At 35.7% G+C, this 12,311-nt stretch overlaps 1 protein-coding gene across 15 annotated transcripts in view; it reads right to left on the bottom strand.

Annotated features, from left to right (window-relative positions):
- The window catches only part of Cd36 (CD36 molecule), a 93,055-nt gene that overhangs the window by 27,567 nt on the left and 53,177 nt on the right, over positions 1 to 12,311 (bottom strand). For all 15 annotated transcript variants that reach the window (XM_039107196.2, XM_039107194.2, XM_063285673.1 and 12 more), the window contains 2 exons: positions 6,632 to 6,725; positions 5,950 to 6,161 (listed from right to left, as the gene is read on the bottom strand). In XM_039107196.2, the coding sequence (XP_038963124.1) occupies positions 5,950 to 6,069 (120 nt within the window). In that variant the 5' untranslated portion in view covers positions 6,070 to 6,161; positions 6,632 to 6,725. The remainder of the gene's footprint in view (positions 1 to 5,949; positions 6,162 to 6,631; positions 6,726 to 12,311) is intronic.

The raw sequence follows: 12,311 nt of genomic DNA, 5'->3' as shown, positions 1-12,311 counted from the left end.
ACACACACAGAGTAACTCACACTATTACATGGTACTTTTTCTGTTAATCAATTTATAATTTCATCTTGTCTGCATTAAACTCTTTCTTAAAAGGTAGACTTTTGTCTCCCTCATCATACATCTGATCTATGCAGTACCAGTTCTAAGTAGAACAGTATACTCAGAAGGACAATGACTTTGGTGGGAGTGGCCAACCTTTTCCAGGTTAGATGTGAGGCTCCACTGCACAGGAGGGAATTCTCTCCTGGGACAGTAAATCTAGTCAAATGCCTATCGATGTGGAGGTTGCAGACCCTAACATCTGTGGCTGTTTTGCTAAGTGGACTTGTGCTCTTCCAACTGTGTTCTTAATATTTCACTTCCACGCTCACGGACAAGCACTGTGGAGATGCTTGCCTTTGCAGTGGATGGCGGTTACTGTAGAGACTTTAACTGAGAAAGCACTGAGAATAAGTGAATGTTTCTTGTTGGCTCAGCCTTGAACTAGGCATCTAAAAGGCCCCCTTTAAATCTCAGAGAACATCTCAAAGAAGGGCTAGAAGAAACGTAGCTGCTTGAGGAAGGCAAGGAATGTGGTGGCATGGTATGACTGGTATGGATGCTTTGCTCACAAACTCATCAAAGTTGTTCAGACCTGAATATGATGTGCAGAAAGTTGGACACAGCAGCTTCCATTAGGGATAAGAGGCAGGGTCACTGAATCCCACCTGTAAACAACACTAATTAAACTCTTCTATCCTGTCACCAATAAAGAAATCAGGTAGATGTAGTACTTGAAGAGAAAAGATGTCACCGAGAGATGATAAAGAGGATCATGAGGCGTGAATATGATCGAAATATATTCTATGCATATTGGAAAATATCACAGGGAAACTCTTTGGTATGCACAACTAATATAAACTTATAAAAGTTCTTACATTTGTGGGTTATATCTGAGAAGTGAAAGAGAATTCATATTATTGGTTACAGTTATGTTAAAAAGAACAAATGGCTTTATTACTAGGTTTAAACCCATTAAATTAGGCTATAATTATTTAAAATATGTATTAAAACATATTGAATTCTATTGGAGCATTGAAATTTAACATTTCAGAGATTCAAAAATTATCCTTTCAGGATTTATATTAGAACTTAATATGGAGGACTGTCATTCAGGTTGAGACGCGAACTATATGACAATAACCTGGCAAAGAAAAAGAAACGTACATGTGCTGAAAGCTGTTTCTAAAGCATGGATTGTGAGCCAAAATGGTGTGTGCTTGCGTGTGGTGTCCTGAGGTCTATCTCAAATATCATTCTTTGGGTTACCTCAACTCCACAGTCCTTTCTGAGGAAAAACTCCCCATCGAGTCAGAGCTCAGTTTAGGCTGTGGGTCAGAACTCCCCAGGAACCCATTTGCCTCTGTTTCTCCATTACTGAGATTTCAAATACGAGCTACCATGGCAGTCCTTAATGTGGGTTCTGGGGATAGAGCTCAGTTCTTCCCATCCCTGTCACGAGTATGGACTAACTGGGTCCTCTCCACAACTTCTAACCATTGTTTCTTTAACATTTATCAGCCAAGAAAAATTTCATTTGATCTTCCCTTAATACCTGTTTTCCTCCTAAATTACACTCTTTTTTCCCCACCTTCTTCATAAAAACCTAAACAAAAACAAAAAACTCTTCTCTCCCTTTCCTGTTTCTCTTTGCCTCCGGCACAAAGTCTTGTAGTACATATTCCTGTTCTTTTCTCTGGACATTCAACCCCTAGAAGGCAGTGGCTTGTCTAGGTTTATCTTTAATTTCCCAGCAGTGATTAAATCTATCTGAACTCTGATCTTTGAGTACAGAGTTATACTTGTGTCAAGCCACTTGCCAAATATCTATGCTTTCACTTCTTTGAATATATATTTCCATCAACAAGCCAACTGGACATCTTATGATAAAGTCCTGTGACTTTCTCCCTTCCCTGATTTAATTCCTTTATCTAAAATTCTAATGCATCCATACTTCAATAGCTTTTGCTGAAGCTTTGCCATTTCAGGCCTTTTGTGATATAGTAGACCTATAGACAATGACATTTCTAGTCCATAAAAACCATCTTTAACTCTCTTCTACAAAGATTTGTGTGAGAAATGCTTATTCTTCTATAGCTTTTGTGTCTTCATTTCATGACCACAGCCATTAAAGGGTCATACTATTCAAGGTTATATTATCTAACCTGTTATATTTACTATTGATTAATTAAGAAAAAATGATATCTTGACATTATAAAATTGATGAAATATTTCACATTTATGACAATTAGATGGACTTTTTTACATGGGAAAGTCTTAATTATACCACCGGTCTATTGATGGTACTGCTCTCTTAATGCATGTTTCCTTTCATCTTACTGAAAATAATACAGCAACAGTGTTTATCACACCACCAATTCATTATTCTTCATAGTGTTTAAAGCTTCTCAAATCCAAGTACACTCTGTACACCCCTGTTGTTTATTCTAATTTCTCTGTTAAGTTTTCTAACTTTTAATACTTTACAATACACTTTGATCATGTTTTCCTCTCCCCCAACACCAAGTCCTCCAAGATCTTACCCTTATATTCACCACCAAGTCCACCCAATTTCTTTCATTCATTCATTCATTCATTCATTTTCTCTCTCTCAAATGAAAATCAAACACAGAAACATTAACAAAGCAAATTAGACATATAAACCAAAAAAACTAAACCAAGTCATAACAAACAAAAGGTGCGCAATAAAACATGGAGTCCATTTTGTGTAGACCAACTACTTCTTGGTCCTGATATGACCTTTCCTGTTGTGTCTATAAATCACTAAAAGTGATACTGCATTGAAGAAACCTGATTTTTCCCCAGCACATATTGATTGTATAGATTCTTGGTTAGGGGGTGGCAATTTGTGTCCTCTTCTCTTCTCTTTGTTGGCTTTTTGCCGCGTTTGAACTCGTGTAGGTCTTCTGCTTACTATCACAGTCTCTGAGAGTTCATATATACGACTGAAAACACTGCTTCCATGGAGCCAACCACATGACTTCTACAATCTTTTTATCTTTCCTCCATGTTGCTCTGTAGCCTGTCCCTCTTTATTGCATGTAGTTGTAGCCCAAAGCTTTTCTTTGACCATTAATTAATCTTATGGGCTTTTCAAATTATAAGCTTCTTCAAAATCAAAATTTCAGTGCCTTCCTGAATATTCATGACTACTCTCATTTTTTCTTCCTATGTAACATTTAATTTTTCATAATATACAAAATTTAATTCTATGCTCTCAAAGTTTTGTCCATTTTTTCCATAGGACACAAATTTTCTTAGATATTTCTTAAACTTTTTGATTTATTCATGCTACCAATTATTCATGCTACAAAACTGTGCTTTGATACAACTGATTGTCTCAAAGATTACGAAAACTAACTTGGGAAATGAGGCCAACACTCGTGAATATGACATTTGGGCACTGTTAGTTGATACTTTTTCAAACGAATGTGGGTGCCACTGGGCAGGTCAGAAACCCTTTCTCTACCGTTCATTTTGTTCTGGGTAGGTTTCCTTCATTTGTAACCACTATTTTCAAACTCTCTTTTTACGGGTTCTCATTATGAGCTCATATCAAATTATTAAAGATTTGACTCAGAATGATGCTAGCACTCACATGCTACTTAAGAAAGTTTATATGAACAAATTTTGTTGAATGAAGAAAAGATTAACTGATCAGTACCCAGCCATTGTTCTTGTTGGATATCATATTATATCCTAGAAGACTGTGACTTTGTTTTTTCTCCAAAGAATAGTTCCAGTCTATGGGTTAACAGAGACAATAATCTATGATGGTCTGGGTGGAAACCACAAGTAATAAAATAAAAAGACCTGGAGCAGTGGCAGTTCCCTTTCCCCCACCCCACCATCAACCCTGGTGAAGCAAGCCTCTTCTGATCCACCCTTTCCATTTTTTGTAATTTTATATTAATAATACTACCAAGAATGATAATCCTATCAAAAATTGAGTTAAGGATCATATATAATATGTATATATAATAGTGTGTATATTTCAAACCATTTATTGTACAATATAACATGTTTTCCATTAAAGGCAAACATTTGGAAACATGTAAGTGATGACTGTATAATTATTGAACAATGTAGTCTGTGTGTGTGTGTGTGTGTGTGTGTGTGTGTGTGTGTGTGTAGGAATTCTTACCTTTAATATTCTACACAGAGAGATGACAGGTAAATACTTCAGGGAGAGGGAATATTTCACCTTAAATCCTCAACACTTGTAATGAAACAAGTAAAATGACAACGTAGTAACTTTTATTTGTGAATAACTATATTTGAGGTTTTTTATATTAATTATATTAAGCCAGTGCTCCTGTGAATTCAAATACTGTTTGGTTATATCTTCTTTTTCTTGAATGATCATATTCTTTTTTTTTGTCTGCTGTGTGAGCTCATGCTTAAATTCTACCTGTCTTTAAGAGTATAGATTAAGGAATAATAACAACTACTTAACTACTTGCTCAGTTAGTATTGATTACCCAAACAATTTTTGTACCCATACTATTAAACATTTAAACATTTATTTTAGGGATTCTATCTTCTTAGGCCAGTAAAATATTTCATGCGTCTAGTTTTATTTATTTACTTTTTAATGAAATAGATAGTCAGTTTGTTACCTTAAGCCTAGAGTAAGGGTACTTTATTAAAACAGTATACATAGAGAGACAATTAATAAAGTAATTCTGTTAACTGCTTTGTTGCTTCAGGAACAAGAAGGTTTCTCCCTAATAAACTTGCCCCGATATGACTGAGTGCCAAACATACTGGCTTTATGTTACTGGGTTTTGAGGTTACATCTTGATGAAGGTGATGTAGCCAGAATTAACAAGTAGATAAGAGACTGAATGGTCTTGGCAATAACAGAAGTTTCAGTGCACATTAATACCATTAATCCATTGCTCTGGTTCTCTGCACTATAGTTACTGTCTTTCTAGTTTGTTAGAATCAAACTAACTTGGAAAGTGAGGCCAGTACTCCTGCATTTGGGTACTGTTGTTGATACTTTTTCAAATGAAAATAGGTGCCTCTGGGCAGGGCAGAAACCTTTTCTGTACCATTGACTTTGGTCTGGGTAGGTTTCTTTCATTAGTAACCACTAATTCCAAACTAATGAATTTTCTTCAGGACCACAGCAGAAAGGCTTCCCTTAATAAATCTTCAATTCACTAAAAGGTCTTTGAATTTGAAACACAGAACAATGAACCAAGGAGGGAGAGGATTTTGTACATATTCATATATTTACATCATTTCAATTTGAGTTTATGATCCAATTTATTGATGTTTGCCAAAATGTGTCCTACAGAACATTTTCCCTGAACTTTTGACAAAGTCAAATCTTGAAGTGAGTAAACAGAGACTCTTTATTAGTAATGACAATTATACCTGTTTAAATGATCAATTTTCAGAGCTCCTCATTAAATGTTAGACACTTTTTGACATGCTAACACACATAAGTATGTGCATTTTTCATGATTAACTAAAATGCAACTACTTTTATAAACATACTCTTACAAAATACTCATTTGAATATTTCTATCCAAAAGCACGTCAGTCTACTCCAAAGATGAAGAAAATTGTTTCTACTAAACTACATGATTATAACCTGCAGTTTTATCACATTTGATACATTTAAGATTAATAATATCTTCCAGTCCATATTACATTGTGCTCCTAAGAGTGTATGCGATCATTTTGCACTACATCGTAATGTTTCCCACAGGCTTACACTATCTTGTGGGGTTACAGTGACTCACAGTCACCCTCCTTACTCAAAGCATAAAGTTACCAGGCAACATAGAACAAGCAAGCATTCAGAACAATAACACAGTAACAAGAGACAAGGTAAAAGAATTAAATGGCACAAAAGATTCTCTCAATCATTTTTACCCTTTTGATTGTCTTCTCAATGAGTAGGTCTCCAACCGGCATGAGAATGCCTCCAAACACAGCCAGGACAGCACCAATAACGGCTCCAGTAATGAGCCCACAGTTCCGATCGCAGCCCATTCTCCTCCTCGTGCAGCAGAATCAAGGAAGAGCACTTGCTTCTTGCCAACTCACAGGTACAATTACAATGCTTTCTATGTGGCCTGGTTCAACTATTAGAAAGAGGTCATAAAAAAGAAGCCTGAGTATCAGAACAAAAAGATCAAAGTGCAAAGAATTCATGCAACTGATACAGAACATTTAGCCAACTAACAACAAACAAATCTTTTGGTTTGCTATGACACGCTGGTTTTCTAGGTCCTACTGGTTCTTTTTGTTCACAAAATCCCAATAGAAGCAGAAGCAACATAAAATAGAATGCTCGCTTTTTTTTAATTTTCTGTTTTATATTTTCATCCCAAGGTGATTGACATACTATAATCTTATCTAAGGAAAGCTATATAAACATCCCCATCCTAATACTCCTTACCACAGCATGCATGCTTTTTTATACCTTCACTCCCTATCTAGTTTCTCCACCCAAACAGAACCCTCAATACTCTGCCAGGAATCCTCCTGCAAAACAAGTGTGGCTGGACTGATATGCCTTGTCTACTAAGCCATGGCAGTAGTGGTAACATACCTAATTCATGCATGAACAGCAGTATCTGAGTTGTGTGAGAAATAGTTCATTGAGACTCAGAAAGTTTCAACACTTCGAATCATTTGTAAGCTACCTGTCAAGACACAAAGGCAGAGGAAATGCACATTATCACAAAATATATACTAACATTTTCTTTCATGTCATCATAGCATTAAGGAAAACTACTTGTTTTCCAACATTTATGCTCATGTCTGACATTTTTGCCATACAGTATGGGAGACATTAAAGAAACTTTTAAAAGTATATGGTTTTTAATCTCATTATCAATGATTTTGACAAAACATAGGTTAAAGGATTTGAAGATGCACACACACACACACACACACACACACATATATATATATACATATATATATATGTATATATATAATGTCAATGCTCTCAAATACAGTAGTATTGCTTTGTATACTCCATGTGGGCAGTTTAATTTGTGACATCTTATTTTATGTGGCTATTGAATACATTGAAAGGAAGCAATTTACAGAACCACTGAATTCTGCTGCATCAAAACTAATAAAATCGTGTCTTCTTCATCAAGGCTTGAAGACGAAGTTGGGTTTCAGTGACAGCTTTATGATGTGTTTTGCCATTCATAGTGTGGTATACCTGTGGTTTGCACTTTGTAACAGTTTTGTTTTACATCAAAACACCTGCTGCCAAGAGGAACACAGATGTCAACAGAACCAAGAAAAGATAAGGCACACAGAGAGCACTTATAAAACACTCTGTGTACGACTATAAGCCTTTCTCAAAAATGGAGAAGCATAACAGTCCAGACCCTTTCTTGGCAACTGTACTCCCCCTGCAATCCCTGGGGCTTCCCTTTACTTAGGCCTACTCTCTTCATGCAACTGGAAGGTCTGAGGCATTTCCTGAAACAATCTTTCGGGTACCCAAAGGACTGGGGAGGAGGCTGGACTTCTTCCAGCTGTAAAGGAAGAACTCATACCTATGAGGCAGAAATCAAAGCAGAAGGATCCAGCAGCCAGCACAAATAAAAGGTTGGAGATTAAATAAACCTGACCTTTCTGCACCCTTCTTAGAGGCCATAAAGAACTACTCAGTCACTCCCTATCTTGACTTTACTAATGTTTCAAAATCGGATCTAAAGTGAAAGTGGCAACTTAATATGTGAGTAGCAGAAATGGTATTCACCCCCCCTTTTTTTGGTCATTTTCTAAGTTGTTGCCTGCGAGATCAAACTGGGAATGCACAGCAAGGCCTTCACACCCAGAGACATTTGTCCCCGACATACTTCATATCTGCCTAACACTTCTTAGAGAAGTTGAAGAGAACCTCTTTAGGAAAGTGGGGTCCATGATCTTAGAACTGGGACAGGAAATCCTGTGTGTTCTAGAAGTTTGGTAGATACAAATTAATTAGATCTAAGTCAAGGCACATACTGAGTCATTTCATTTGGGAAGTTGTTTAATGTTGATATGAACATCATTAAAATTTTTTATTTGGGGCCGGGAGATGGCACAGTGCATAAGCCCAATTGCTGCCAAGTTTGATATGTTGATTGACATTTACAAGGCAAAAATAGAGAATTAAACCCTGAAAGTTTTACACACGCTCACACACACACACACACACACACACACACACACACACACAGAGATTTTAATAAATGCTAGAAATTATTCAGTAAGGTGATTTACAATTCTGACAAGAAGAGCATAAAGTGACCTTAAAATTAGAATAATATCTCTTCTGAACTTGATATGCACCTGTGAATTGTGAGTATGCCATTTCTACATTTTTTTCTTATTGAATATTCCTATGTATGTCAGCAAAGAGTTTAGACAAGAAATGCAAAGTTTAAACAGCATCTACTGGAGCACCCAAGAAACAGAGCCTGTTCTCCATTGCCAAGAAATCAATCATGAAACATGTACATGAGAATAGCAATTAGCAGATAGAGGAGGGTATGGTTTGAGTTGTGTCTGCTTCAATTGTACATATCCTACTGATATTGAGTCAGACTTCTTAGAAAACAAGAGTATCAAGAAATATATTTAGTTAGAGTATGATGTTAAACCTTGATATAAGCATTTATCTAACATTCTTTCAACAATGTGCTGATATTTGACAGGATGGAGGAAGTTAGCTTGTCCATTGGCTCATGTTTTTAATGACTGAGTCACGATCATTCCATCATGTCATGGAAAGTGTTTGGGTTTCCCCTAAAATAGGAAAGATCCTTTTTTACTAGGTTCCACTGATTATCATTTATTTAGTCCCTTAAAATTATGAGGAAGGAGGGATTTTTAGTGTGATCTTGGCTGGTTTTTCATACATGACTAAATCTGAAGGTGTTTCATTACCCTGAGGACATAGATGCTCAGGTTAGCTCATTCTAGTCAGCAGCTTGTCCATCCAAACTTATCTTCAGAGAAATGTACAGTCTTTTTAACTCCTGTCTGTCAATTTAGCTATTAAAGATCACACAATTTGGATCTGAGAAGTTTACATTTTCTCAATAGCACAGCTGCTCATATTTTACATTGTCTATTTTCTAACGTTACATTAATTTTGGTAATATTCTATAGTGAAGATATTATTTGCAATCAAACTTTCCTGCTTAAAGTATTGAAATTTAGAAATCAAAGAGTAATCAGTACAAGAGAACTGTTTGAACTAATCTAAAAGAGGAGAGGGACTCAGATGGCATATTTTAAAATGTCACCAGCTACAAATCTGTCAGCTGCTATCTCTTATTCAGTGCATAAAATACATATAGATTCGTTTTTCAGAACTTCATAGTGACTTCTATATGGTAAGTTGTATTACTATTATTATTATTATTATTATTATTATTATTATTATTGTTATTATTATTATTATTATTTTCCCGGTTGGCAGAAGTACTCCTATTGTGAACTTTGAAGCACAGTCTCCTTCCTTTACATGGGAAACTTAGTAGAACCCAATAGATTGGTCAAAGCCTGAGGTAGGATGAACTATAAGCAGCCTCCCAGCTAAGTAGGCCGAACAGCAGAGGAAATTCCCCGGAGGAATCTCTAATTATTCCCACGTGTGTTTCAAACTGTGTTCCCTCAGAAACTCCACCTAGAAAAGGCATGGCCCACAGGTAACGTTTGCTGACACTTGAACATCGAATATGAAAATGTCTCAGAGTCAGACTGGGGCATGGGTTCTATCTTTTCCTCCATCACCCAACAGCTAAAAATTTTTATTCTACATATAAAGCTCCTCCCACTTCTTAGCATTGGAAACCAGGCCATAGAACTCTGTTGAAATTGTTATCTTTTCATACACTATCTTCCTTACCCGAGAAAAGAGCAGCACTTACCCATGATAACCTAATGTGGAAATACAACTAGGGGTAACTTAGTGAATAAATTGAATTTACGTTAAATGTGAGTACAGGACTTTTTCAAAATAAATTGATTATGTCCTTTTCACACATTTACTCTCCACCCTGTCTATTGGTATTTACAAAGCCATGATTCTATAAAGACAATATATACATTTAAGAATAGATTCATAGTAAGGTGTAAATGTAATTTTTATTTGCCAGATGTAATTGTCATCTCAGAGGCCTAATTGAATAAGTTTACCCTTTCTAGCTCTTTCTGAATTCTGGCTGGCTGGTTTAACTCAGCTTTCCAGGCCAAAACTCTTTTCAAGACTGACTGATTCAAAATGGCTTCTCTCAGCTTGTAGCTGAATTTCTCTGCTTAGCCTCAAACTAACTCTGGCAATCTGTTCTCATCTTCCCTTTATCATTCTTTGGCTCCTTCTCTCTTCACCTACAACTTTTTTCTTTAAAACTATCCCAGTAAAAGTGACTCTGAATTCCATGAACTGAACTGCCAAGAACTTTCTACTGCAGGGCCTCTCAACTCATTGATACAATGGAACTGATTGACTTTCAGAACCCAGAGTTTCTGCAAGCCTCTGTCTCCTGAGTGCTGGGATTGAAGGCATTTACCTAAGTGCCTGGACCTAAGCTTTTTTTTTTTTTTTAATGTTAAACTTGCCCTATCCCTGGCTGGTCTTGAACTCCTTGAACCCAAGAGAGCTGCTTGTCTCCTGGGATTAAAGATGTGTCTGTAATTGCAGCCAGATCACACAGATATAGGAGGAATTTGCATATGATCTCTTGCTAAAGCAGCCATGTTGCTGGATTAAAACTTCTCTATGGGAAGGTGTTCAGTTATCTGATAGTACTTGATCATACTAGAACAAAAGGCCTAAGGCCAATGTTTATAAAATTATGTGTGGACATAGAACTCCTTGGTTTAATAGCCCGTATGAGTCAGTTTAGAGAAGGGCTAAAACATAGAAGGTAAGAATTATGATCTTGCTTTCAGCTGTGCCTCACAGCAGCTTTCAAATATCACTTCAGGATTCAAGGGCTCTGCAGAAAACTTGTAAGTATCTTGATAAGGTGACCTCCAAATTCTCATCCAATTCAAGTCATCAGAATCCTGTCTTACTCACATGTCCATTTGCATCCTAATAGATTATATGTGGGTGACATTTACAGCAAATAATAAATAAATCAATAAACAGGTATTTGTAGTGTCAATAAATCATTTCACTTAATTAAACTTATTGAATTACAATAAAAACTTGTCTTGGGGATAACCTTATGTAATTAATAGATTGTATTACACATATAATGGCCCAAATCCTTCAAAGCTAAGTCTATCTTTTAGAGGCTTAACTTGGAATTACTGTAGGTTTGAACTGATTCCTTTTGACAAATTGGCTTAAACGTAACAGCAGGAAAATTTCATTAGTGAGCAACGAACTCCAAGAACATCCAATGGAAGATCCAAGAAGTATCATCTGCTTCCCTAAGCCTGAGAATCAATTTTTATAACTTCTGTAAACTGTGTCCCCAAATTGTTAACAATGAATACAGCTAGGAATTAATTGGATTCTGTCTGATTCAACCTTAGAAATTAAGTGAAACTATATATGTGAGCCATTTGTACAAATATTTATTCGAACCTAGGTAGCATTAGTATTTCTTTCTTTGCTCTAAATTCTAGTTAGAATATTACTGCAAGGTTTTCAGGGTTTAAAATCTGAAGTTAAGAAATATGTATTCAGTTGTGAATTTTTTGCAAATTATTTTTTATTCTATTTTCTCTGAGTATGACATAGATTAAGAAAGATTACAAGTGTGCAATGAAATCAAACACTATAAGAAGTTAAATTTTGCACACAATGAGTTTGAAGCATTATGCAATATTATTTTAAGCAACTTTAATGTAGTAATGACTAATTTCATGTTGCCCAATAATGTAATTTGGAAAACTGTAGTAAATGTGGTTATATAAAAATTACATAAAAATTTTCAAGTTTCAATAATATCTGATTTGTACACATTGCATGTGTAATATTAAATTTTTGTTCAGTGGTGAGAGAGCTACTCCATCAGATCATGAACTTGAAATTTCTAGTAAACTAACTATAAAGTCTTGGATTAAATCACAAAGCAGTAAAATAATTGGTTCCTTCCGAAAATCAAAAGCAAAATAGGCAAAAAAAAAAGTCAAAAATGTCAAATTTAGAAAAAATAATCATAAGTTTCACTAAAGGTAAGAGCATCAACTGTGACTTTCAAAATGAATTCCAAAGTTGTGGGTACACTCTGTACAAATGCTCCATCCACTGTTAA

Source organism: Rattus norvegicus, chromosome 4 (genome assembly GCF_036323735.1).
Source record: "Rattus norvegicus strain BN/NHsdMcwi chromosome 4, GRCr8, whole genome shotgun sequence".
NCBI lineage: Eukaryota > Metazoa > Chordata > Mammalia > Rodentia > Muridae > Rattus > Rattus norvegicus.
Note: the sequence above shows the minus strand (reverse complement) of the source record. Positions and strands in the feature narration are given on the sequence as shown.